Source organism: Rhinolophus sinicus, linkage group LG16 (genome assembly GCF_036562045.2).
Source record: "Rhinolophus sinicus isolate RSC01 linkage group LG16, ASM3656204v1, whole genome shotgun sequence".
NCBI classification, from domain to species: domain Eukaryota; kingdom Metazoa; phylum Chordata; class Mammalia; order Chiroptera; family Rhinolophidae; genus Rhinolophus; species Rhinolophus sinicus.
The window spans coordinates 8,851,611-8,877,456 of NC_133765.1; the positions used below are offsets into that span (position 1 = coordinate 8,851,611).

General features: G+C 41.2%; 1 protein-coding gene across 1 annotated transcript in view; it reads left to right on the top strand.

Moving 5' to 3' along the window:
* Positions 1–25,645, top strand: part of SNX19 (sorting nexin 19) — a 38,488-nt gene extending 12,843 nt beyond the window's left edge. Inside the window, exons 9-11 of the mRNA XM_019713974.2 lie at positions 23,054–23,238; positions 24,258–24,345; positions 25,412–25,645. Coding sequence (XP_019569533.2) covers positions 23,054–23,238; positions 24,258–24,345; positions 25,412–25,544 — 406 coding nt within the window. The 3' untranslated portion in view covers positions 25,545–25,645. The remainder of the gene's footprint in view (positions 1–23,053; positions 23,239–24,257; positions 24,346–25,411) is intronic.
* The last annotated feature ends 201 nt before the right edge of the window (positions 25,646–25,846 follow it).

The window sequence follows — 25,846 nt, forward strand, 5'->3', positions numbered from 1 at the left end:
GGATACTTGGATTTGAAACTTGGATTTTATAATTCAGGCTTTGTGATTCCCAATACCACTTGAATCTCCTGAAAGATTTGTACACAGATGGAGTTTTTAGCTGCTGACTTTGTAGTAAGCATGAAATTGATGCAAACTTTGCTAAACTGAAGAATGCCAGAGACACTGGCTCTGAACCAGACAGACACACATAGTGCTTGAGCTTTGGCCACTCTTTTTTTTAAATTTCTTTCTCATGAGACATCCTGTCAGATCACAAATTAAGAAGCCAAATCCTGACCTGTTCTGTTAGCATGTGGCTCATGCTAATAGGCACTCCAAAAATAAAAACTTCTTTAAAAAAAAAGAATTGTGTATCTATTCTACAACCTGTAGAAAACCCATTAACAACAAGCAGTTAAATCTCCTCTTCCATACTCAAAGTTACATAGAACCAGGAGGCTTAATAAGCTTGAACCATAAAAAGACCAAGTAAAAGAAGGGGGTGCATTTATATTTGCTGTGCTTATCATATGCTAGCACCTGACCTCTGTTTATATATATTTTCTTACAGCAACCAAGTGAGGTAGGCTACTGCCACTTCTCTAATTATCATGAACACACTGCAGTTATCAGGGATAGTACAGCCATCTAGATTTAGATGCAACTCCTCCTTAAAATGTTACTATTTTCTAACCTCCAGCATTATCATCTCCAAGAAGGTAAATTAATTTCTTCTGCTTCCAGCTTTGTTTACTCTCTTTGCTTCCTTAAAAGATCTGTATACATGACTGCGTTGAACTCCAGGGACTGCTGCCAAATCATAAGTGTTCATCCTCTCCCCACCTCACCCCCTCCACCCCCCCACCCCCCACTCCACCCCCGGAGTTTGCCTTAAGATATAACCAATGTCAGACAGAAAAAAAAAAGGAGAGAGAGAGTAAATTCAACCTCATGACCCCTCCTAAGCCAGGGTTGGGAGAGTTCTGATCTGAGCCAGGCTTAATAAATCTCCCTTGATTGTTGATGGTGAGGAGAAAGTGGGGGAGGGGAGCTGAAGAGAAGTTAGATACCCAAAAAAGGCATTGTTAAGTCAAAGGGTAGTCTTGCATGCATGCGCGCCTGACCTCGTATGTCAGCTTCTGTGCTGGGAACATCCAATTATGTAAGAAGGAACACTCCTTATTTGGAGTTAGAGACAAAGGGAGGGGAGGAAAGTGGAGGTGGCTATGTAAGCAAAGGAGTAAATCCAGCTTGTGCTGACTGCTCATATCGGAAAACAGAAGAAACTTGACAATACCCCTGCATGCATCAGAATCAGGTTCAGGAAATTGGACAAGTACACAGACATAGATTAGGTTGGAGGGGAAGAGGAGAAATGTACTGTGCTCCATTGATGGTAGAAGGTTTTGAGCAGGAAGATGCAGCCAAGGTACGAGGTAAGATTACTATGGAGTCCTGATACAGAGTGAAGGAATGAGGAGAAGCTGGACTAGTGCCCTCCCTGGGTACCCAGGCAGTGCCAGGATAAAAATACGAGCCAGGCCAGCAGGAGAGTAGCTGAAGGCCACGTCCCGTGGCTCTGCCCTCCCCATGGCCCCAAGATGGCATCAGAGTCTGTGTCAAAAGGGCAGCAGACGCATTCCTGGCATCTGCGTCAGGATTTCTTAGTTAGAGAGAGAGTAAGAGAGAGAGCTAGTATGTGTGTGTGTGTTCAGGGCACGTGGAGATGGAATGTTTGACAAAAAGTAGGGCAAACAGGAGACGTTTCTGTGATCTACGGGCAAAGTTAGAGTAGAAAAGTATGTCGTCAGGGTGTGTATAGAGAGGAAGAGGAAAAGAATGTCAGGTTAAGGAGTCCAGCAAGCAGTGCGCCCGGGAGAAAATTAAGTGGCCAGCTCTGGACCTTAAGCCAGGCCATGGAACCATTTTCTTACAAAAGAGACCTCTCTACAAACCGTCTCCCAGGAAAGGTCAGGAGAAGGTTTGTGGGCAGAGTACGGGGCCATTGGAGAGTGCTGTGCTGCCAGGTGGGAGTGTCATCCTCTTTAAGGACAATTAGGAGTGGGTGACCATGAACTCTTTTGCCTCCACTATTCCCTTCGGTTACTCCAGAATCTTAGGTGTTCTCTGAGTGGAGACCGTTCAGGGGCCTTTTCTCTGTGGGCATATCTCTGTAACACATGGATAAAAGGGTCTTTCTGATATTGGTTGTATCTGAAGGGAAACTCCAGACCTACCACCAAAACGGCACACGCAATTGCAACAGGAGCTGACATTTATTAAATACTAACTATATCAGGTAAGCAGCTATGTACTTTATATGCTAATGTGCAGTGCATTTCTATGAGAGAGACATATGTCTCTCATTTTACAGGTTAGGAAAATGATACTCGGATTAAATAAGTGTCCCAGAATCATAGAACTAGTAAGATCCACACCCAAGATTCCTCTTAAGTCATCGTGACCTCAAAACCCATGTACTTGCTACTACTCCATGCTGCCTCCCACTGTGCAAGCTTTCTCACTAAGCAGTGGCCACTACAACCAGCCTCACCTGAAAGTCCCTGTGCCCCCTTATTCGCATCTAATCTCTCTTGCTTTCCATCTAACTGGCCTCGGGGACACATATATATGATGGTACCATATAAATTCATTTCCATCTGCATATTCTGATTTCGTTCTTAAAGTACTCGGGGGTCAGAGATCGTATAGTCTTCCTTGGGTATCTCTTCTACATCCTATTCCCGTTCAGAAAAAGATAAGCAGAGTTAACATTCATAGTTTCTCAGGAAACACAGATTACAGTTTTTTTCCTTTGCTCCATAAACTTGTCTTTCTTTCAGTTTACCTCTGGTGCCTTGTCGTATCTTACATCTGATCTCTCTCTACGCCCAGCTTCTGTAGAAAACTGTGTACCTTTGCAAGAGCCCCAGATACAAAGTTATCTCAAACTAAATCTTCAGTTTTTCCTGTCAGATTATTTCCTGGCCCTCTAATTATTGACTTGGGCTGTTTTAATAGATGCTGAAAGTAATTTTTTTGTAGTGATGACTTTGCTCTGGTTGTATTGTGCTTCCCGGATAAAGGAATGCTGCTCGTCCCATGTGTCTTGCACTAAAATTTGATAAAGGGAAGCTCTTGACTTCTATAGACTGGGCCAGGATGGGTCCCTACAGTCTCTCCTATTGTATGACTGGCCTTCCTATTAATATTTTTTGGGTGTCACATAGTCTACACCCATCTTAGGATAAAGACATCATGTGTTCCCTATCGTGTACTGACAGTTTCTGCTTGGATACATCTTTAACCCTTTTGCCACAACAGTCGGATATATCAGAAGGAATATATCCAAAATTTTTATACACAAAAATCATGTCATTTATATACAAAGCAGCTCAAATTGTTACTAAATGCATAAAATAGTCAAAATATCAACTTCTTGTTTTTTATGGACATCTGACACATTTTGAGGGGAAAAAAACTTGAAATCAATTAACACAGTGAAAGAGTTAAGATTGTAACAGCTGGTGTTAGCTGACTGGTTGTGTGCCTGTGCATGTGTGTTTTGCACTTCTGTGTGTGGTGCCTGGCTTCAATTCTCATACACTCAAACAGAGATACAGAATTGGTCATTGTAACAGTTAAAAAAAACAATTATCATGAGGTATTTAAACCTCAGAATCTTTTTTTCCAAGTCAAGTTATTGGTGTCACTTGCCCATCTGTAACTACCAATAGGAACCCAAGACAGTTTTTGAGCCATTTCAGATTATGCACATCTTGAGAGCAGGGACTATGTCTTATTCCCCATTCTATGGCAAGCGCCTAGCTGTATGCTTGGAAGGCACTTAATAAATTTGTGTCAAAGGAATGAACTTTACGTGCCATTTCAATGGATGCAGTCCCTCTGCTCATCACTAGTGAGAATCTCAGAGATTCTTAACAGTTCTTGAGGATAAGAAACTCAAATGTAAACTGAATCTCTCTTACATCCCTCCCCCACAGCTCTTTAATGGGACAGCTCCAATTTCCAGAGCCATGTTTGGTCCTGAGCAAAGAGATTTCCTTTGGGCCCTTCAGGCCATCTCCCATTCTTGTGACACTCTCCCAAAGCACACAGTGCCCTCTTCCATCATGGGCCTCCTGCTTGGAGGCTCCATTTAAACGTGTCTTCTCTGGAAGAATCTCCTGCTCTTGTGCCTTCTTAATCTCTTTCTTTCCAGACAGGGAAATAAGAATATGAGATTTAGAGTCAGACAGACCTGAGTTCAAATTTTGCTTTGAGGCTACTACCTGTGTAACTTAGATCGAGTCACTTAACCTCTCTTTGCCTCAAGTTCCTCTCCAAATGTGCCTAGCTCATGAAGTTGGTTGGAAGATAAGACATAATAAATGAAAGCCTTTTGGTGTATGCCTGGCGCATGGTAGCACTCAATAAATATGCGTTCCCGTCCATCTTTACAAGCTCCATATTCCATCCCCTTGGAGACTCTTATTTGCTGAGGCAGTAACACATCTGATGTAGAGTAGATAATATGTTTACAGTTTGATGGGTTTTGGGAGAAATCTTTGTAGTGAACTTGTTTGGGGATCTGTTAGTAACAAAGACCCTATGAGACAGAAAGTCTTTTCTGCGTCCTTCAGATCAGAGTGTCTTCCCTCATATTATCTATCCATGCACTGCAGCCTGTCTTACACACTTCCATAAACTCTCCCCCACTCACATCCATAGCAGAAACTCAGAGTTTCTTCTGAACCAGGGAACTACCCCTTAACCCAGGTATTCCCAACCCTCTTGCTTTTCTTTCTAGGAAATTAACTTTATTTAGTTCTAGTTATGGTAGCCTCTTTACAAATAATTTTTGAAAAATGTAAAATTTGATGCCTATGTGTACTTATTAAGTACCTGCTGTGTGCTAACTCTTCAGACCTAGTGTGACATTTTTTTCTACTTTAAGGTCCTTTTAGCCTGAGAAGAGATAACCCATAGAATCAGTTAGAAATATTGAACAATATGAGGTTAAATGACACGGTATAGACCATAAACACAGTAAAAAAAAAAAAACAGGATTCTTTTATACATATCATTTAGACTGGTTTAGGGTAAAGAATGTTTCAGGCACTGAAACATACTTAAAGAGAGGGATGGGGCATTATTTCTACTTTTAAAATAAAAGTAACTAACCTTTAAATATATTTTGAATATTTTCAGTCAGCTTCTTTCTGACAGACAGGGAGCGAGAGATCCTTTTGTTGTGTTAAATACATTATGGGATGTCCACTAGGCTATTGCTGCTTCGGGGAGTTAAGATAAGAATAATTCTCTCTGGGCACCAGGAGGCGCTGCAGGTTAAACAGTACCCACTCACCTTGGAGGGAGCGGAGTTCATTTTGTAATTAATAGGTCCTTGCCTTAGGGGGTGATAGTAATTAAAACCATTAATTCTCTTGCTTCATGATTCAAAGGCTACTTGTCTGTCCTCTCCAGCAGTGCCACTGACTTTTAGAAAAGCCCAGTTTCTTTCATCTTTCACCCTTCTCCTCTCTGTTCTGAACGGTCTTCAACATACACTTGCTTCTCTGAGTAAAGTGTACTGCCAGAAAGTCCCCTCTTTGAGTGTATTCCTATAGATTCCCGCTTTAGTTAGGAATTTTTTTTTATTTTTTTTTTTAAGATTTTATTGGGAAAGGGGAACAGGACTTTATTGGGGAACAGTGTGTACTTCCAGGACTTTTTTTTTCCCAAGTCAAATTGTTGTCCTTTCAATCTTAGTTGTGGAGGGTGCCGTTCAGCTTCAAGTTGTTGTTCTTTCAGTCTTAGTTGCAGAGGGCGCAGCTCAGCTCCAGGTCCAGTTGCCGTTGCTAGTTGCAGGGGGCGCAACCCACCATCCCTTGTGGGAGTCGAACCGGCAACCTTGTGGTTGAGAGGACATCCAACCAACTGAGCCATCCGGGAGCTCAGCGGCAGCTCAGCTCAGGGTGCCATATTCAATTTTAGTTGCAAGGTACACTGCCCACCATCCCTTGCGGGACTCGAGGAATCGAACTGGCAACCTTGTGGTTGAGAGCCCACTGGCCCATGTGGGAATCAAACCAGCAGCCTTCGGAGTTAGGAGCATGGAGCGCTAACCACTTGAGCTACTGGGCCGGCCCCCTAGTTAGGAATTTTTAAGTTCACACCATCCTCTGTGGTTACTTTGGTCTCTGGGTTTATAAAGCCCTCCATGTGGGCCTCCCCTGAGCTTGTCAAGTTTCATATGTGGCCCCTTTTTCATCCACCAGGATAAGCCCCTCCACCACCACCTTCACTCTCCCCTTGTTTTCTAACCACAAGTAGTGCCCCTAAAGTCCCCAAGATGTGGCTGCTCATCTTGTATCCTTAGTGTCAGGATAGATGTTGTTGTATTTGGAAAGCTTTCAAAATTCAGCTTGTAGACAGGAAACTGGAAACAAATATGTTCAGGTAGTTCTTCTGTCCCACTTGTCCTTCCTTGCCATGCTCCTCCCAGTGTTTTTCCTGCTTTCTTCAACGTCTGCTTCTTATGTTTATCCTTTGTTCTCTTCCAAGCTAGTCTTTTCCACCTTACTCTAGCCATTTTCACAGCATAATTTCGAATTCTACCATGTGCGTATTTAAATACAATCCCTAATTCTTCTCCTCCAAATCATGGTTGAGCCTACTTTAAATCTGGGATTAGTACTAGTTGTAGAAGTTGGGGGCCTGCCCATTCCAGTACAGCACATACTTATCACCTGTCCCTCCTCTCCTGTAGTGGTAGCTTTTGCCCAGAGCAGAGCCTGGAGAGGTTCCTGTGAGATAAGTTTACCAGGAACAACAGGGTGTCTAGCTGTCAAGACAACCCTAAATTCCTGCCTCCTGCCCTCTTTTGTGTCTTATTTTCTTCCCAGTGCTGCAGCTTTAAGCAGTTCTCTGCCTCTCCCTGCCCTTTCCCCTCCTCCAGACTCTATATTCTTCTGAATGGGTGGCCATTTTAATTAGCAGAATAACTACCTGGTGACTGAGAATGAGCCAGGTTTCAGTTCACATGGGACCAAGGAAAGAAGGAAAGATTCAGTTTTGATCCTGCAGTCCCTACAGTGAAAGTTTGATTGTTTAATATATAAAGATCTAGTTTTCGGAAGGTTTTCAAAACACAGTCTTCAAATTACCCATAACCCCATGGGATCGGTCGCTTGCCAGTCTTTTTAAACACTCATTACAAAAATGGTTCACTGTTCTAATATTTACATCCTTGAGCCTGCTAGCAGTAGAGCAAGTTTTACAAAAGGGGGAAACTGAGGCATGAAATGCAAAGCTAGCTCAGGATTCTGCCATTGTTTAGGTCCTTGGATCTGGAAGGATTAAGGGATCTTCCTCTGACACATCCACAAACACACAAGCACTCTGAAAAAAAACTGCCTTCATTTTTCTCATTTGATCTTGATAACTTGTGAAGATGACAAGGCAAGAATGAGCCCATTTCATTAGAAAGAAGCCAGAACTCAGAGAGTTCATTTCAGCTTTTAAGTGGTCAAGCCAGGTTCGAACGTGTTTGTGTTTTTTCAGTGTTGGTTTCACTTACTACAACACACTGCCTCTGTGAAACCTTTGTCGCTTTTCTGGATACCAAGTTTGTCTTTTTCCCAGACAGGTGTGAACCTGTTTTATGCTCAGTATTGGCGTGAAAACTATGGTGGCCGCTTCCTGACAGAGGGATCTCTTGGGCTTGGAGCAGAGACATTGGCTATTCCGGAGACTGAGGAATTTGTTGGTTGTGAGAAAGATGTCACTTGGATCAAACGAATAGCAGGCAGTCATCCAAAAAGTACGACTTTGATTTGGCTAGCTTTAAAGTCTGTCAGCCCTGATTTTTCAGAGCTGGATTATTGTGCCTTGATAGCAGCATAGTATGGGGCCGAGAAAAGTTGACCTGAAGGTCTTTAGAGGCACGCTATATTTGCATAGTAAACTTTCAAATTGGAATCCTAAGGTTGTCACAATACTCAAATCTAAAACAAATTTCTAGAGATCTTCCTTTGTAATCAGTCTTATTTGTCTCATGAACACAGGACCCCCAAGTGTCTCCCTCTCATTTTGTACTTGTTGGACTGGTAGCCGAACCTTTCCTTTTGGTCATTTATTACCCAAACATTCTGCTGCCTCCTTTTCTTCTTAATAATTTCAAGTAATGGGATGGAATTGGAATCAGTTTGAATGTGCTTCATCAGGGGCACTTCCCAAAATACAAGTGTGATTCATAGTCCTCATAACCCCTTTGCTTTTGTTTAACTTTCAGTCCCTTCTATTCTGTGGGCCTATTTGCCAGGAAAACCGATGAAAACCAAGGCTGCTGGCAGCTGTCTCTTTTTTCTAGGATTTATAGAGTGTGCCAGACATGAAGCATGGCTGACCCACTCCCTTGCTTTCCACCTTTTTTCCTTTCCAGGGGTATGCATAACCAGGTGTGAATTGTAAGGATTATTCATGATGAATTCTTAGTTCTAGTTCAGCTGACTTATTACCCAGTATACGTCTTACAACATCCACCCACTGGTGTATTGGCACACAGTTGAATTTTAATACTGGCCTGAACGAAAAACTATTAGGAAAATAACTCTGACAAATGTTTATATAAATACATATAAAATGCTAAATACAAAGGATATCTAGATTGTTCACTATTTCTTTAATGTATTATTGTCCTCTTCCGAAAGCACAAATATTATAATTAAGAGCTTACTATTCTGCTGCTGCTTTAAGAAAGCTTACTTTGAACAGTGTGTCATGCTTTAAGACCAGTGTTTGTCCCACATACAGCATTAATTCACTTAGTAACTAATGTTTATTGCTTACCCACTCTGTGGCAGACACTATGTTAAGTGATCAAAATACAAAAGAAAAAGACCCCAAATTCCTACCCTAGGAAATTTAATATTCTGTTGGACGTGCAGTCTTATAAATAAGGACTTATAGTATAAGTTAAAACTTTATAAAGAACTTGATACGATTCAGAGAAGGGGCTGAGTAATCAATTATGAGGGGCCCAAGCAAAGCTTATAGAGGACAAGACATCCGAGATAGAGTTTAAAGGCTGAAGGGAAGTTGAGAGCAGACGTTGGAGAACAGAGCATTAAAGGCAGAGCAGTAAAATAATACGGTATTTGTACTCAAAGAAGTCAGGCATGATTAGAATCTATGATGTGCAACAAAGTGGCTAAAGATTACACCAAAGAGGTTAATAGGCACCAGCTCATACAGAGCCCTGTGAGCCATTCAAAGAACATAGAGTTTATTCCCCATTCAGTGGGAAACCATTTGCAAAATTTAAACAGGTGATGACATGATCAACTTTGTAACTTAAATAGTGTTGTAGAGGATTAATTGAAGGAAGCAAAGTTAGGACCAGGGAGACTTAATTAGGAAAGAATTGAACTGATAGAAACGAAGGAACAAAGGGTGATGAGGACCTAAGCTAAGATCATTGCTACAGGATGGTAAAGGGATGGTGAATTCATGAGATACTGAGGAAGAAGGATCAACCAGATTTAATAATTGCTTTAAAATTATGTGGTGTTGCTGGTGGGGCATGTGGATTAGGGACAAGGAAAAGGAGAAATCAAGAATGACCCAGTTTTCTATCTTGTGGAGTAAGAAGCGTAACTAATAAGATAGTGTAATATCTTCCTGAACAGTATATCTGAGTTGTGATTTAAAGTCTGCTGTTGCTCATTAAATCAATAGATGATTATCTGCTTTTGTGTAAAAATAAGTAATGACACATAAGGAAGCGTGGGCTATATCTCTAATAAATTTTGAGATTTTTGGTAGAAAACTTAAGGAACCGGAGGCCCAGACTATATTTTCATCTTTTCTTCTAGATAGAAGGAAGACCTTTCTTGGGAAGAAAAAGGAAAATGTGGAATGAATAGTTAACCGTGTAACTGGTACAAAGGGAAGGGTTTTTAAATTTCTGTACCTTGGCACATGATACTCACATGGTATATTCCCAACTACAGATAGAGCAAAACTCAAAGATAGTAGAAAATATATACTTGGCAGGAGGCCCACCAACTCAGTGAAGAGGAAGAAGCTGAAAAAAAAAATTGATATAAAGCTAAAACCGAATATTATGAAAAACAGCTAAGAGAGAGAAAAGAAAACGGAGGTGGACAAGAGGTACTCAAATTCACAGGATAATAACACAGTAGGAGATAAATAATAATACTGCTTTAATAAATAAATGAAGTAATAAATGAACTTAAAATTTTATAACACTTGAAGTTATCACTGAGAGTTGCAGAATAAGTCTTATTCATTCAGTAAATATTTGATTGCTTATTGCGTGAATGGCACTATAATGGTAAATGCTGAGGAAGACATCAAAATGAACCAAAAAGATCCCTGCTCTCAAAACCTTGTAATCTTATTCTTTTGTTACAAGAAGCTCAACCAGTATGTGTTGAGTAAATGGAGTAAACAAACACGATTTCAATGAGGAAAGAAAAGAATCAGCGTCAAATGAAAACAGGGTAGTTAACAGATCAGATTGTAGATGAACATATATAAAAAATAAAGAGAAGGGACATATACTGAGTAACACCAAACAATAGCAATAGAATAAGAATGGTGTCCAGTAAGCTTAAACTCAGAAGGAGCTGAAGTTGTGGATAAATGTTAAAAGAAAAAAACTAAAACACTAACAAACCTTAAAAACAAGAAGAACCAAGAAAATATAGGTAAATTGTTTGGAACAGATGTTGTAGTATTAACTGGTTACACTGAGAAAACACTTTTTCATTTATTCAACAATGAATTGGTCTACTTTTTGCTAAGCTATTTAATTTCTCTTTCTTCCATCAAGGAAAATGATCTAACAAGAATTGAACAAACATGATTAAACTAGAATTGAAAACTAAAATAGGAATGAAAATAAGAGAGCATTTAACCTGTTTTAAAGCTCATGTACCTGATCCAGATGAATTATATTCCATGGAACTGAAAAAATTTATATTTATCATAAAGACATAAGATCATTAAGAAAATAGCCATATGAGATGTGTTGGGTTAGAGATGGACAAATATCATGCGGGTTGTTGGAAATTTCTGAAGCAGTTTATTAAATAGCTGTTTTGTGAACACTAGGGGAGGTAAATGGCGAGCTCTAGAAACCAGTATGCCTTCAATGGGAACGTGTCCTGCCTGATAAATATTGTTTTCTAAATTTTTGTAGGAAGATTATTAAATTATTATACAAAAGGAATGCATTGGTTGTTATACTGTATATGGATTTCAACAAGTTTTTGCCATATTTTCATAATATCCATATGGACAAAATGGATATACAAGGTGTGATCAGAAAATATGGTGAATATTTAAATTTTAAAAAGTTTATTATAGTAAAAGACACATTGCCATTAATCCCCCTCAAAATACTCCTCATCTCTTCGAACGCACTTATCCCATCATTCTTGCCACTTTCTGAAGTAGTCTGGAAGTCCTCTTTCATGCATGTCTTTATTTGCATTGTTGTGGCTGCTTCCATGTCCTGAATCGATTAAAAACATTTACCTTTCATGGTCCTTTTGGCTTTGAGGAAGAGCCAGAAGTTGCACGCTGCCAGATTTGGTGAATAAGGTGGATGAGGACACACCGTAATGTTTTTATTTGACAGAAGTTGCCATATGCCAGAAGTCATGTGTGACACGGAGCCTTGTCATGATGGAGGGTGAAACCATTTGCCCATTTCACGTTAATGCATTGTTCGTGATCCATGATTTATAGCACATTTTAAAACACACCTTTTCTCAACCACAGCTCACACCGACTGCACCAAATAGGTTGAAACTTGTCACACACTGTTGTTAAGGTTCAATGCGCCACTTCCTGTGTTGAAGATCCCTGCCTTTCTGTCAGATGGCACTCGGCAGTAGCATTCACCATAGTTTTTGATCACACCTCGTATGTGGCCTAGACTATAGTACTTTTAAGTTATTTGTAGCTAGTTGAGTGTCTTTACCTCATAAGTAATTTATGTCAATCTGGAGGGAAATTTCTAGTAATAGAAGAGCGTTGCTCTTGTTATCCTGTTAAATTCTTTCATCAGTAAATTTGCAACTGACTCCAATCTTAAAGGTATAATTAATACTTGGGATGACAGAAATCAAGATTTGAAAGATTTAGAAAGGCTAGAATGATAGTCTAAAACCAACAAGATGGAATTTAGTAGAAATAAATGTTATAAATCAGAATTTAAATTTTTAAAAAATTGCACAAGTACAGAAGGGCAAGACTATGCTTAACAGAGGGGCATATGATTTTGTGTTAAGTGTGTATATAGACTTAGGGTTCTAGTTGAGTGCAAACTACGTATGAGTCAGTGCTTTGTTGTGTATGCCCAGAAAGCCAACAAAACCTTCGACTATATCAATAGAAGTATAGTGTCTGGATCAAGGAAGGCACTAATCCTCTGCATTCTTTGCTGGTTAGGGACTGTCTGGAGGTTGTGTTTGCTTCTGGGCACTCTATTTTAAGAGAGAGTAACAAAGCAACACACACCCAGGATGACGAATGGTTTATTTCTCTCCTTCATTCATCACACATTTATTGAGTGTCTTCTGTGCACTCAACTTTGACATTGGTGGAATCGAGGGTATATACATAGGGTATATAGAGGGAAGAAAGAATAGATGTGTTTAAAAACACAAAGCGTTGTCTGGTGAAAGTGAGATTTGACTTGGTAATTTCAATACATCCTGTTAGCTCCAGCTAGGGTTTCCCGGCGGGAATTCCTGCCCATTCTCAGGAATTGTTTTTGCTTTCTGGTTCCTGAATCCCGAGATATAAACTGTTTTCTGTTCTCCATGATGAATCGTTTCCACAAAGTGACGGCCAATACTACCAACCACCTGGGTTCAAGGAGCCGATTTTCCCAATTTCCTGACCAACTTTTCTCGGGATTCAGGAATGGAAAAGCGAAAAAAATTCCCGAGAATGGGCCGGAATTCCCACCCGGAAACCCTAGTGATAAATAGGAAAAATGTCTAAGAGATGCATTGTGAGTAGTACGTTTATTTCCCATTGTGGGTATTACTGGGTTCAAGGAGCTGATTTTCCCAATTTCCCAACCAACTTTTCTCAGAATTTGGGAATGGGAAAGCGAAGGAAAAAAATCACGAGAATGGGCGGGAATTCCCGCCCGGAAACCCTAACTTCAGTGGACAGAAGTATGAGCAATGACTGGGAGTTACAAAAGGGAGATTTTGGTTGCCGGTATTTAATAATATCACTAATGAATTGAAATTACTGTTTCAGGAATTAAGCAGCTTCCCCCAAAGTCACATTCCTAATTGGTGGTAGAGCTAAGATAAAGAGCCCAGTTTTCTAGGTTCAGAGGCCAGAACCCCAAGCTATACCATGATATTATACAGGGGATTCCTTGTGAGGAGGTTACATAAGAATAACCTCTACATTTTCTTCCAACTCTAAAGTAAAGTAGCCTCTTGCTATGAAGTGCTCCTTTTTAGTTCTCAGTGTTTTAATGTGTGAATTAATGAGACTGGAATGGATAACCTCTAAGATTCAACAAATAATTACTTTTTTAAAAGATTTTCATTAAAATATAGCTAGCATGCACTATTATATTAGTTTCAGGCATACACAATAGTTATTCAACATTTATATACCTAAAAGAAGTGATCACCATAAGTACAGCAACTATCTGACACCATACCACATTATCACAATATTATTGACTATATTCCCTATGCTGTACATTACATTCCCATGAGTATATTGTAAATACCAATTTCTACTTCTTAATGCCTTAAACTTTTTCACCCTCAATTCCCCTCCCATCTATCACCCCAATAAATCTAGTACCCATCTGACACCATACATAGTTAATACAATTTATTGACTATATTCCTTATGCTATAACCTACATCCCCATGACTTCTGTGTAACAACCAATTTGTATGTCTTAATCCCTTGCCCTTTTTTACTGACCTCCAATCCCCTTCCTGGCAACCATCAAAATGTTCTCTGTATCTATGAGTTTGTTTCTGTTTCGTTTGTTTATTTTGTTCTTTAGATTCCACATATAAGCAAAATCACATTGCATCTGTCTTTCTCTGTCTGACACTCCATGCAGCACAACATTAGGTCCTTCCGTGCCACTGCAGATGGCAAGAACCCATTCCTTTCCCTGGCCGAGCAATACTCCATTGTATATATGTACCATTTTCCCATTAATGGACACCCAGGCTGCCTCTACATCTTGGCCATTGTAAATAATGCTGCAATGAACATACAGATGCACACATCCCTTCGAAGTAGCATGTAGCATTTTGAGTTTCTTTGGATAAACACCCAGAAGTGGGTTGAATGGGTACTTAGTCTCTTGTTATAGCCTTTGTTTTAAAGTCTGTTTTGTCTGATATAAGTATTGCTACCCCAGTTTTTTTTTTTTTTTTTTTTTTTTCATGAAATAACTTTTTGCATCCCTTTACTTTCAGTCTGTATGTGTCTTTCAATCTGAAGTGAGTCTCTTGTAGGCAACATGTGTCAGGTTCTTGTTTTCTTGTCCATTTAACCACCAGATCTTTTTTTTTTAAATTAAAGTTTATTGGGGTGACAATTATTAGTAAAGTTACATAGATTTCAGGTGTACAATTCTGTATTACATCATCTAAAAATCACATTTTGTGTTCACCACCCAGAGTCAGTTCTCCAACCACCAGTTCTCCAATCTTTTGATTGGAGCATTTAATCCATTTACATTGAAAGTAATTATTGATAGATATGTAGTTATTGCCATTTTATTCATATTTATTATCTTTTCTTTTTTTTCGTTGTAACAGAGTCCCTTTAAGATTCGTTATTATTCTGTTTTGGTGTTGATGAACTCCTTTAGCTTTTTTTTTTTTTTTTTTTGTCCAGGAAGCTCTTTATCTGTACTTTGATTCTAAATGATAGCTTTGCTGGGTAGAGTAATCTTGCTTTTCGTCACTTTGAATGTTTCATTCCAGTCCTTTCTGACCTGCAAAGTTTCTGTTGAGAAATCAGCTGACAGTCTAATGGGAGCTCCTTTGTAGGTAACTGCTTTTCTCTTGCTGCTTTTAAGATTTTCTTTGTTTTTAAACTTTGGCATTTTAATTGTGATGTGTCTTGGTGTGGGCCTCTTTGGATTCATCTTGTTTGGGACTCTGAGTGCTTCCTGGGCTTATATATTTATTTGTTTTGCCAGGTTAGAGAAGTTTTGAGTCATTATTTCTTCAAATAGTTTTTCAATTCATTGCTCTCTCTCTCCTCCTGGTACCCCTCTGATGAGAATGTTGTTGTACTTGATGTTGTCCCAGAGGTCCCTTAAACTATCCTCATTTTTTTTGGATTCTTTTTTCTTTTTGCTGTTCTGAATGGATGTTTTCTTCTACCTTATCTTGAATTGCTGATTTGATACTCTGCTTCATCTAATCTGTTGATTCCCTGTAGAGTATTCTTTATTTCTGTCACTGTATTCTTTATTTCTGACTGGTTCTCTTTTATGTTTTCTATCTCCATTTTTATGTTTCCTATATCTTCTTTGTTGAAGTTCTCCCTGAGATCATTGAGCATCCTTATAACCAGTGTTTTGAATTCTGTGTCTGGTAAATTGCTTGTCTCCATCTTGTTTAGTTCTTTTTCTGGAGCTTTATTCTGTTCTTTTATGTGGGACATGTTTCTTTGTCTCTCCATTTTGGCTGCCTGCCTGTTTGTTTCTATGTATTAGGTAGGGCTGCTATGTCTTCCGGCCTTAGTAGAGTGGCCGCATGTAGTAGATGTGCTGTGGGGTTCAGTGGCACAGTCTTTCTGGTCACGTGTGTTGGGTACTTGAGGTATGTCCCTTGTGTGGGTTGTGTGTGCCCTCCTGTTGTAGTTGAGCCTTCATTGCTGTTTGCATGTCAATGGTTGCGATTGACCCTCAGGCCGATTCTTTGTGAGGACTGGCTGTGAATACAGTGGAGGAGCTGTTGTGCAGGGGCTGACCCTAGGGGCAGGATTCGCTTTAGCAGGGTTTTAGTGCCTGCCCAGTCTGCCCTTAGGGTGTGTCATTTCCAGAGGCAGCTGGGTGATGCTCCAACCCCTTCAGAAGCTGGCCACCAGGCATGCCAGCCCCAGGGTCTCTTGGTAGGGGCCCTACCGAAAGCCAAGTACAGCTGCAGCCTATGCCCTGCCCACGGCCACCTGACATGGGCCACAAAGCAATCCACAAATGGCCGCTGACCATGCTGGGCTTGGAGATGCCTCAAGAGGCCAAGCCATGAACCAAGGTCGGCTGTCACTAGTGCTGGGCTTAGTGCAGCTCAACCAGAGGTACAGGACATGCTAAAGCCAGGTGCTGCTTCTTTGGGTTTTGTGAACCTTTGAGAGATTTTAGGGCAGTCCTCAGCATGAACCAAGACAAGCCATTCATACAGAAAAGCCACTGGAAGCAGCTTGGGTAGGCCCAGAAGTTGGGTACGGTGGGGTCTTAGGGACTCAGGGTGAACGAATTGTGTTAGCTAGGTTGAAGGAGACTCAGATATGATGGCCACCTGTGTCGGCATGCCAGGAGAGGGGAGGGCCCTCTAAAGAAACAATGGCTTCCTCCAGTTTCTCCATCAGGTAGAATACTGCTCCTCCAGCCCTCACCCTGAATCCAGACAATTCAGTTCCTCCCTGTTATGTCCCTGGCACCTTTCTAACTGCTGCCCTAGCACTGTAGTTCAGCGCGAGTAACTCCATCAGCAAGTAAGTTCATGCCGAGTCCCTTTAAGAGGAGTGCCTGGGATTCCAGCCACGCTCCATCTCACTCAGCCACAATCTCCGCTGGTTTTCACAGCCAGAAGTTACGGGTACCTCTCTCCCAAGCACTGAGACCCTGGGTTGGGGAGCCTGCTGTGGGGCTGGGTAGGACCCCTCGTTTTTCTGGAGGGGGTACGTCCACAGCCAAGTTATCCCTCCCGATTTTTAATGGTCACATGGGTGTGGGACCAGCCCGTTCTGTGTCTCCACTCTTCCTACCAGTCTCAAGATGGCTGCATCTGTTTGTCCTTAGTTGTAGGGCTTCGGTTCAGCTAGACTTCAGGTGATTCTCAATGATGGTTGTTCTGTAGTTTAGTTGCAATTTGCAATTTTGATGTCCTGAGAAGAGGTGAGCACAGCATTTACCTATTCTCCTATCTTGACCAGATCAACAAATGATTTCTTTAATTTCCTTCCTTGATTAAGAATGCTTCAATTCTTAACACATATTTTATATCCATAACTTGTACATTACTAATCAAAAACAAAAACTCTTTGTGGCTAGGTATAAAACTATGGAACTCAGATTCCTAAATCATGGTATTTAGGCACTATATAGTCTACCCTTGAAGCTCGTGTTTTAAACATGGATCTGTGATTTAAAACATAAATGTAAAAATCAAAGAAGAAATTATGTAGACACCATGAGCCATTTTAGATTTTACAGTAGTCATTGGGAGAAAGAAAGAAGAGTATCTTGCCCTTGAAGTTCATTTCCTCCTCATTCTTCTCCCAATACAGGCAGGAAAGGATGGTGACGTAGATACACAGAGGACAACAGTGATGAACTTTCTCAGACACAGCTGAGAAACCTGGGTCTGGCTAGTTATAGGACTGAGAAGCCTAGAGCTGAGAGCTGCCAGGGGGTGACTGCATAAACACAAGGGGCTCTGGCAGGAAGGCAGAGGCCTGGAAAAGGAATCAGAGGGAAGAGAAGTGTTTTATCAGGTATGAAATTGGCAAAAACAACTGGTTTAGTGGAAAATGCCCTGGATCCACACCATCACCCTCCAGATCTCCTTTCTCTCTACCCCATAGATTGAGGCAACTGATATAATGAGCACATAATCAAAGTAATGTACTAAGAGTGTGGATACAGTGTTCATGGTTTATGCCATTGTAAACATTTTACAGGGTGCTTGAGGGTGGGTGGGTTGCGGAGTGTTTCCAGGAGGCTAAAAATGTGGCTTAGGCTTTTTTCCCCCTGTTGTTGTAATTCCTGATTCCCTGTACTATATCAATGCTTTTCAACTTTTTTTAAACTTCAACCCACTGTAAGAAATACATTTTACATCATGATCCACATGAACACCCACACACGGGCACAAACACATACACACACGTATCAGATATATATCCATAGATACATACATACCGGGTCAGACAATTAAGTTTTCAAACTTGTTGCAACAATGTTGCTAACCTTTTTTGATATCAGAGTGATTATTCATTATGAATTTATACCAACTGGGCAAACAGTTAATCAGGTTTACTATTTGGGAGTGCTGAAAAGGCTGCATGAAAAAGTTAGATGACCTGAAATTTTCACCAGCAATTAATTCATGGCTCTTGCATCAGGACAATGCACCAGCTCAAACAGCACTGCTTGTGAGGGAGTTTTTAGCCAGTAAACAATAACTGTATTGGAACACCCTCCCTACTCACCTGATCTGGCCCCCAGTGTCTTCTTTCTTTACCCGAAGATAAAGGAAACATTGAAAGGAAGACATTTTGATGACATTCAGGACATCAAGCGTAATATGACGACAGCTCTGATGGCCATTCCAGAAAAAGAGTTCCAAAATTGCTTTGAAGGGTGCACTAGGCACTGGCATCAGTGCATAGCTTCCCAAGGGGAGTACTTTGAAGGTGACCTTGGTGATATTCAGCAATGAGGTATGTAGCACTTTTTCTAGGATGAGTTTGTGAACTTGTCAGATCTTGTATATGAAGCAGAAGGGTCCCAAAACATGAGATGCACTTTTATGTCTTCTAATCTATTTCTAATTATATGTATTTAAATATCACAAACCACAAAGCTGATTACATGGCCTCTAATGCCGTTCATCCCACAGTTTGAAAAATATTGTGCCACAACCACCAGTTTTTAAATTACTGTAAAAGTGGCCTGATACACTATATACAAAAGACCCTAAGTCTAAGGCAATGATTCCCAACTGAGAACAATTTTGTCCCTCAGAGGACATGTTATAATGTCTGGAGACATCATTGATTGTCACACAACTAGTATGGTGGGGGGTAGAGATGCAGCTCAACATTTTACAGTGTGCAGGACAGCCCTCCACAACAAAGAATTAGCAGTCCAAGATGTCAGTAGAGCCAAGGTTGGAAAACCCTGCTCTAAGGGTAATAAAATAAGTTGATACTTTTAATGTCCTATGTATCTATTTAGAATGATGGAAGCTTTAACCTGATCTTTCTTTTCTGTTTTTCTTTGACCTGTATTTGGTACGTTAGGATGAGCTTGGAGCGTAATCACACTTGGGTTGTCTACAGAGGTACAGCCCAGTGGATAAAAAGGGTACAAGGAATGAGTCTGTTATTTTATTTCATTGAGACTGCACCAGGCATTTTAGTTAGAATATTTTTATTGCTCTTAGGAATATTTTCTGTGTTATGATTTCACTGTCCTTTTCCCCCTGTCCTCCGCATTAAGCCATACTTAACTCAGGGCCCTTGCTCATTCAGCCATAGCAACTCTCAGAAAAGTGGAAGGAATTTGGCTAATTAGATTAGACATGGTCCCTACAGTTTTCTCCCCTTCTTGTGAGATTTGATTCTGCTGTTTTGATGGAAAGTGACCTTCTGCTAACCTTGAAGTGCCATCTTAAGCCCTAGTATTAAACTTTTATTTTTTAGCCACTGCTTCATTCCTCTATCAGTAGCTGTTTCAGACCAAGTTCTTTTGAACACGGACAAGACATGCACTCTCAGTGCAGTGGGAAGCCCTAATCTCTACATCCTTCCTCCTTCCACTTCTGGCATCAGAGAAGCTCTTCAGTGTGTCAGTGTCAATCTGTTGTTGCCTTTTTCTCATTTTATTGGCTATTTCTGGGCCCACTAGTAAGGCTTCCATTTGCACTGAATCATTCAGAGATGGCCTAATGGAACAGACCTGGTTTGGCTTTTTTCTCTTCTTCTTTTCTTTGGGAAAAAGGTAGGATAGTAGAAAGAGATATCTTTAAATCAAATATCAGAACTGGAATAGTAGTAGAAAAGAAAACCTTGGAACTCTTCTCTGCTGTATTTTAGCATATTTACCTCATGTGTCTTATGTTACATAAACAATAGAATTTGTGTTTAGTGATTTCTTATAAATAATTCATAATACATTTTCAGAACCGTGTGTGTGTGTGTGTGTGTGTGTGTGTATCCACCTTGAAACTTGGGATTTCTGTTAGTGTAACTGTAAGTGGCACCCATAGGTTCCAGAAATTGATGCTGGAATAGCTGTTATGCATTGGACTCCGGACACATAAATTTCATTCCTTTTGCTTCAAGAGAGCTATAGGGATATGGATTTCTTTTTAACCTTCTCACTCCTAGGTTAAGAATAGAAAGGAAACGTGTGGAATAGAGAGATGAAGAGAACTAATGAGGAGTTAAGACATCAGTCTCTCTTTTGATACTCCAGAGCCTGATCTCTCTGCTTTCTCTGCTCTAGCTCAGTTTCAGGATAAACGGAGCAGGACCAAGGGAATTCATAAAGTTAGATAAAGCACTGGTGGTGTGTATGGAGCTTCACTTAGAGCAGGACAAGAGAATAAAAGGAAGGGAATATGGAGGTGGAAAGGGGGGAAGAGATTGTTGGATGAAGAAACCCTTACCCTCTTCGTGGTTGTGTTACTGGTTCTGTGCTCAGTGTTAGGCACAGCAAAGGAAACGGAATCCCTGAATGTGGCCATTTACAACCTAAGGAAGACATTGTTTGTAATAATACAGCGTGCCTTAGAAATGGCTCTACAGCGCATAGATTTTTTGTTGTTGTTTTTTGTATTATCTGTGGGGCAGGGCAGTTTGGGCAATGGTAGTAACGGTGGTGGTGATTTTCTTGGTTTGGGCTTTATCATTTTTTCCTTACAGATTGGGAGATTCATCATTCATGAAGAGATGCCAAATCTCACAAGTTCTGTGAACAAGAAAGATTTATTGCCCTAGTCTTCTCCGTGTGGGCTCGCTGGGGCTAAGAAATGAAACAGGCTAATGTCAGGCTAATGTCTAGGAGAAAGCCTCTGTTTTCTTAGAGGAGGAGGGAAGAACCTGGGCAAGAGGAGAAACCTGAAAAGAATGAATGTTTAAATCTGTGGTACAAGTGTGTGTGGTTTGTGTCTTTTACCTTCAGGGTATTAAAAATAATGAGAAAAACAAACTAGCAAATAGAAGCCACTTTCTAAACTATATTCCTCTATTTAAACATGAAGTTTGTTTTATTTCTGCCAGTTTGCACAAATTCTATTTCTTGTATTCCCGGGACTCCAGTCAGTTAGATGAGACCTTAGTACACATCATTCACCCTTAGCAAAAGTCACACAAGTATATGTGGCTTGAGGTAAAGCAGAGAACTAGGGGTAAGAGAATCGGATCCCTTGCTTCCCTACAGAAAACTCAGGTCATTGCACCCTCTTTGGTAGCCCTCTTCTATAAACAGAAACGGAATTCTTGATCCAGGATCCCTTTCATCAGGCGTCTTAGGCTCGCTGAATGAAAAGCCCTATAAAAAGGCAATGCAGCCCTAATAATACCAAATACTATCGTGATGGCTATTTGGGGCAAGGGCAGCTTTATACTGCTCTTGATCTCCGTCGATGTCTGCCATTCTTGCCCTGCCATTACCTTTTAGACTTCCTATTCTTAGAATCAGTTGTGAGCCCTGGACTTGGGGGACTGCAGCCCTCAAGGCTGGAATGCCTAGCTTGAGTGGAATGCAGACTGTCTGGCAGAGTGGAGGTTAAATAAAGTTTGCCTTGGCAGCCCCTCTGCTCTTGGATAGGTGACAAGTAACTCGGGTATACCGTAGGAGCGACAGCATGAGCTGCCATGTGGTGCTGTACCAAGTAGTCTTCCATGCATGGTTAGACATGGTTGGTGGTCCATCCGTTATGGCCACAGCCATGCCAGTCTCAACCATGGTACACACTACAGAGGCCTCGGTGGTCTTGAACTTCAGCTAGTAGCCACATTGCTCTGAAAAAAAATGCAGGGACAAATAAAGAATAAGGTGGAAACACCGTGCAGGAACTGCAGACTTGGTATATCTGCCCCCTCAGAGTTATTGACTCATTTTTGAAATTTAGACAAAGGGAAATTTTCATTGTAATAACAATTGCCAGTTAATCAGCCAACATTTCCTGAGCACCAAGGCACTGTGGGAATTATTTTTAGAGCTAAAAGTCATAAAACTCTTGTGCTTATAATTTAGTTGGAAAAGTAAAGCTGTAAACACATGAGAAAATAATTTATATTCCAAAGTAATATTAGTTTCAATCCTGTGCTGTAGAACTAAGTGCCAGTAGAGATCGGAGGGGAAAGAGAGTACTTCTAGCTGGAGTGGTCAAGGATTTGGTGGAGGAGGTGGGATTTAAACAGGTCTTGCCGAAGGTGGACTTCTGCTACTACAAAGGAGAGGGCCTTGTCAGTGAAAGGACTGTTATGAGCAAAGTGCAAACATAGGAAATGCTCAAGACAGGTTATGAAGACGTGAAGACCAACTGGATATGGACAAGGTGGCAAGAGAGAGGGATTTGTGTCAAATCATCAAACCCTTGACTGTACAGGCTGCATGCATGTGTTACTGAGAAGTTACACTGCTTCCCACTGGAGGAGAGTTGGAAAGGTGCAGCCTTGCCCAGAGACAGAGACCCCTTTAGACAAAGGAAATTTTTCATTATAATAAGAACAATTGCCAGTTAATCAACAAACATTTCCTGAGCACCAAAGCACTGAGACATTTTTTTAGAGGTGTGACAGAACTCTTGTGGTGCTTGTAAGTGTTGTGTTCTGTGAAACCCTTAATCCGATGAGTGGCTCATAGTGGCCACTCAGTAAATAACAATATCAGTATTATTACTCATCTTCAAGTTCTGTGATCCCAAGTTGTTGAACTGGCCTGGTTTAATTTGTGAGTGTTGGTACTCTTTGCTTTGCCCTGTTTGGATCGCTCACATGATTTATACCTTGGAGTGCCCTTTCCTTCAGATTTATCTGACCTTTCTTCTCTCTTCCACCACAGATGGCTAGAGGTGCAAGTAGTTAACCTAACATGTCCACAGCGCTGGGTGCAGTACCTCCGACTTCTTCAGGAATCCATCTGGCCTGGTGGGGCTTTACCTAAGTATCCGCGGCTGGTAAGGACAAAGGAGCAGAAGCTGACTGCTGAGAAACAAGCTTTGGAGAGCCTCATGGGAGTCCTGCCAGGTAATTGGACAGTGAGATTGATTATTCTAATAACTATTTCTTTCTGATCCTGCTTTGCTACCATTGCCCCATACCTTTCCCCATTTTCAAAGGGCCTTAAATGTGGCTAGACTCAAAAACCTGTTGACCCACCAATTCTCAGACTAATAGGAAAATGATCAGGGCTGCAATGTTTTTGACCCCTCACCCAGGTGATGCTGAGGGAATGAAAAGGATGGCTATGACCAATCACAGATACCGTGTTTCCCTGAAAATAAGACCTAACTGGAAAATCAGCCCTAGCATGATTTTTCAGGTTGACATCCCCTGAACATAAGCCCTGATGTGCCTTTTGGAGCAAAAATTAGTATAATACCTGGTCTTATTTTCGGGGAAACATGGTAGTAGGTGAGAATCCTGCAGATATTTGGGATTGTAACTGTGGGGCAGATCTGGGGAAGCTCTGTCTGCACCACAGAGGCAGGTCTCAGAACCATTCCTACCAGATGGAGACTTGGAGTTCTCTGACAACTCAGAATTCGGACCAGGGAAGGAAATCTGTGTCCTACAGAAGCTCAGCCTAGATAAATTGGGGCCACTGAGTAAGGTGCATGGTCTGTGGCAGTAAATAAAAACAAACTCTGAAGCGGGTTTGTTTTGATTTGCTCTGTACAGTTTTTAGAGGGCAGTTTGTCTATGTTCCCCAGGGTGTGGTAGTGAAGTCTTAGCTCAGGACAATGTTATTCACTGTCAGTAACCTCTGTTCTCCAACCTAAGCCATTGCATCAGGGTACCTGCACTTCAGTGACAGGTTACAAAATCATTTCTTGAGGCCCATTCTTATTTAGACACCTAACTTAAGAAACATTTTTCCTTAATTTTTCTGTTTTCTGAGGATTTCTAGTTTGTCTGTGTAGTTCAGAGGTATGCCAGAAATACTCATTTGAATACAGAGAGCAGATATCATGAGAAACTCTCCTTAGAATCTAAGCCTTCCTTCACTGGTAACACTAAAACCACATCTGTATTTTCCTCTTCAGATGTCCTGGTAGAAATCCTTGGGGTGAATAAATGCCGGCTGAGCTGGAGTCTAGTCTTGGAATCACTGCAGCAACCCCTCATCAATAGGTAGGTGAAAAGTGTGTACCCAACATCAGCATAGCTGAAGCCATCTGTGGTCTCAGAGGTGCCCACGGTTTCCAAGTGAACAACCCACACTGAGAAGAACGGGATTACAGTCTTTCCTTGCCCTGGGTCCTGACTGCAGAGAGTGACACTCAGGTCCACACACACCAAGTAAAACCCACACACTACTGGCTCCTACAGGTTGTCATGTGAGCAGAAGCTAGTGTTGCACCAGCCTCTTCTGTGTTTATATTTGGCAGAACTTGGTGCAGGCCCCCACTTGAGCTACTGAAAGTGCGCTATCACCCTGCAGGCTTGTTTTGTGTGCTTAATGTTTCTTTCCAACATCTGCCAGCCCCTGTGAACATTGAGAACATCCCCTGGCCTGTGCGTTATAGGCCATGTAATGATTTTCACCCATAGGTGCCTGGCCTCACAGCAAAGCTATGATTAGTGTTAGGATCAGGAAGGGTCTTTGTTTTGTATGAGGTAGACAGATAATGAGGTTGGGCTTCGATAAAGCACCAGAAATGCTGGGTGAATACTCTTAGAATAATTCAGAAGAGCTAAGTATTTCCTGGCTGGTACCTTGGGATAGAACGCTTCTGAGAAGTACTGAGCACTTCCCCTCCTCTCTCAAACCCTGTCCCAAAGCAGACGGCATCTACCAGCTCCCACTCCTCAAGGATCCTGGCCTTTGCCTCATTGTTTGTAAGGTAGCCTGTACATCTATAGTGATGAGAAATAGCAGTAGTCAGAAGCTCTGAAAATTCTTAGTAAGTTGATATCACAGGGATTTTCTCTCCCTCACAGTTCTTCGGAGCAGTGCCGATGTGCTAACGTAGCTATATAAACAAATACAGAATTTTCTAAAATCTAATCTCAAGTACTATTTGTACCTTTACTGGGGTCATAGCCTTTTTTAGTTCAACAAACGTGTGTCATGTCAGTGGCTTCATCAAGCTATATCCGTAGTGGGGGGTGGGGAGGGAAAATAAATGTCGTAAACAGAATCTGGTGTCTCCTGAGTGAGCCACGCCTTCCTCTAAGTTGTGTCCATTTGTTTCAGGCATTTGATTTACTGCCTTTGGGACATCATCCTGGAATTCTTGGATCTCAATGCTGCAGTTGAGGAGTCTGCCACAACCACCTCTGCCTCAGATACCCCAAGCAACCCCAAGAGGACGGGTGTCTCCCTTTAGCCATAGGTTATTCACCCATTCTTTGAAGGTTTGAAAAGGAGTTACTGTGCCACTCAGAGACCAGTCAGGCGATGGGAGAATATATGTACCAATTGCACGCATATCCATTGCCGTACTTTCTTTGTGGTGGTTAGTGTTGCTGGTGGGTAGATCCTGTTTCCTTTGAAAAAGGAATCTGTGAAGTAGAGGAATGAGCCCGTTTGCCATAAGATTGTTTGCTGATAGCCTGGCCCTGTGCATGCGTGTACCTAATCTGCCAGCACACAAACTCTAGGTAAATCAAGAGAAAAAAAGATAGCCAG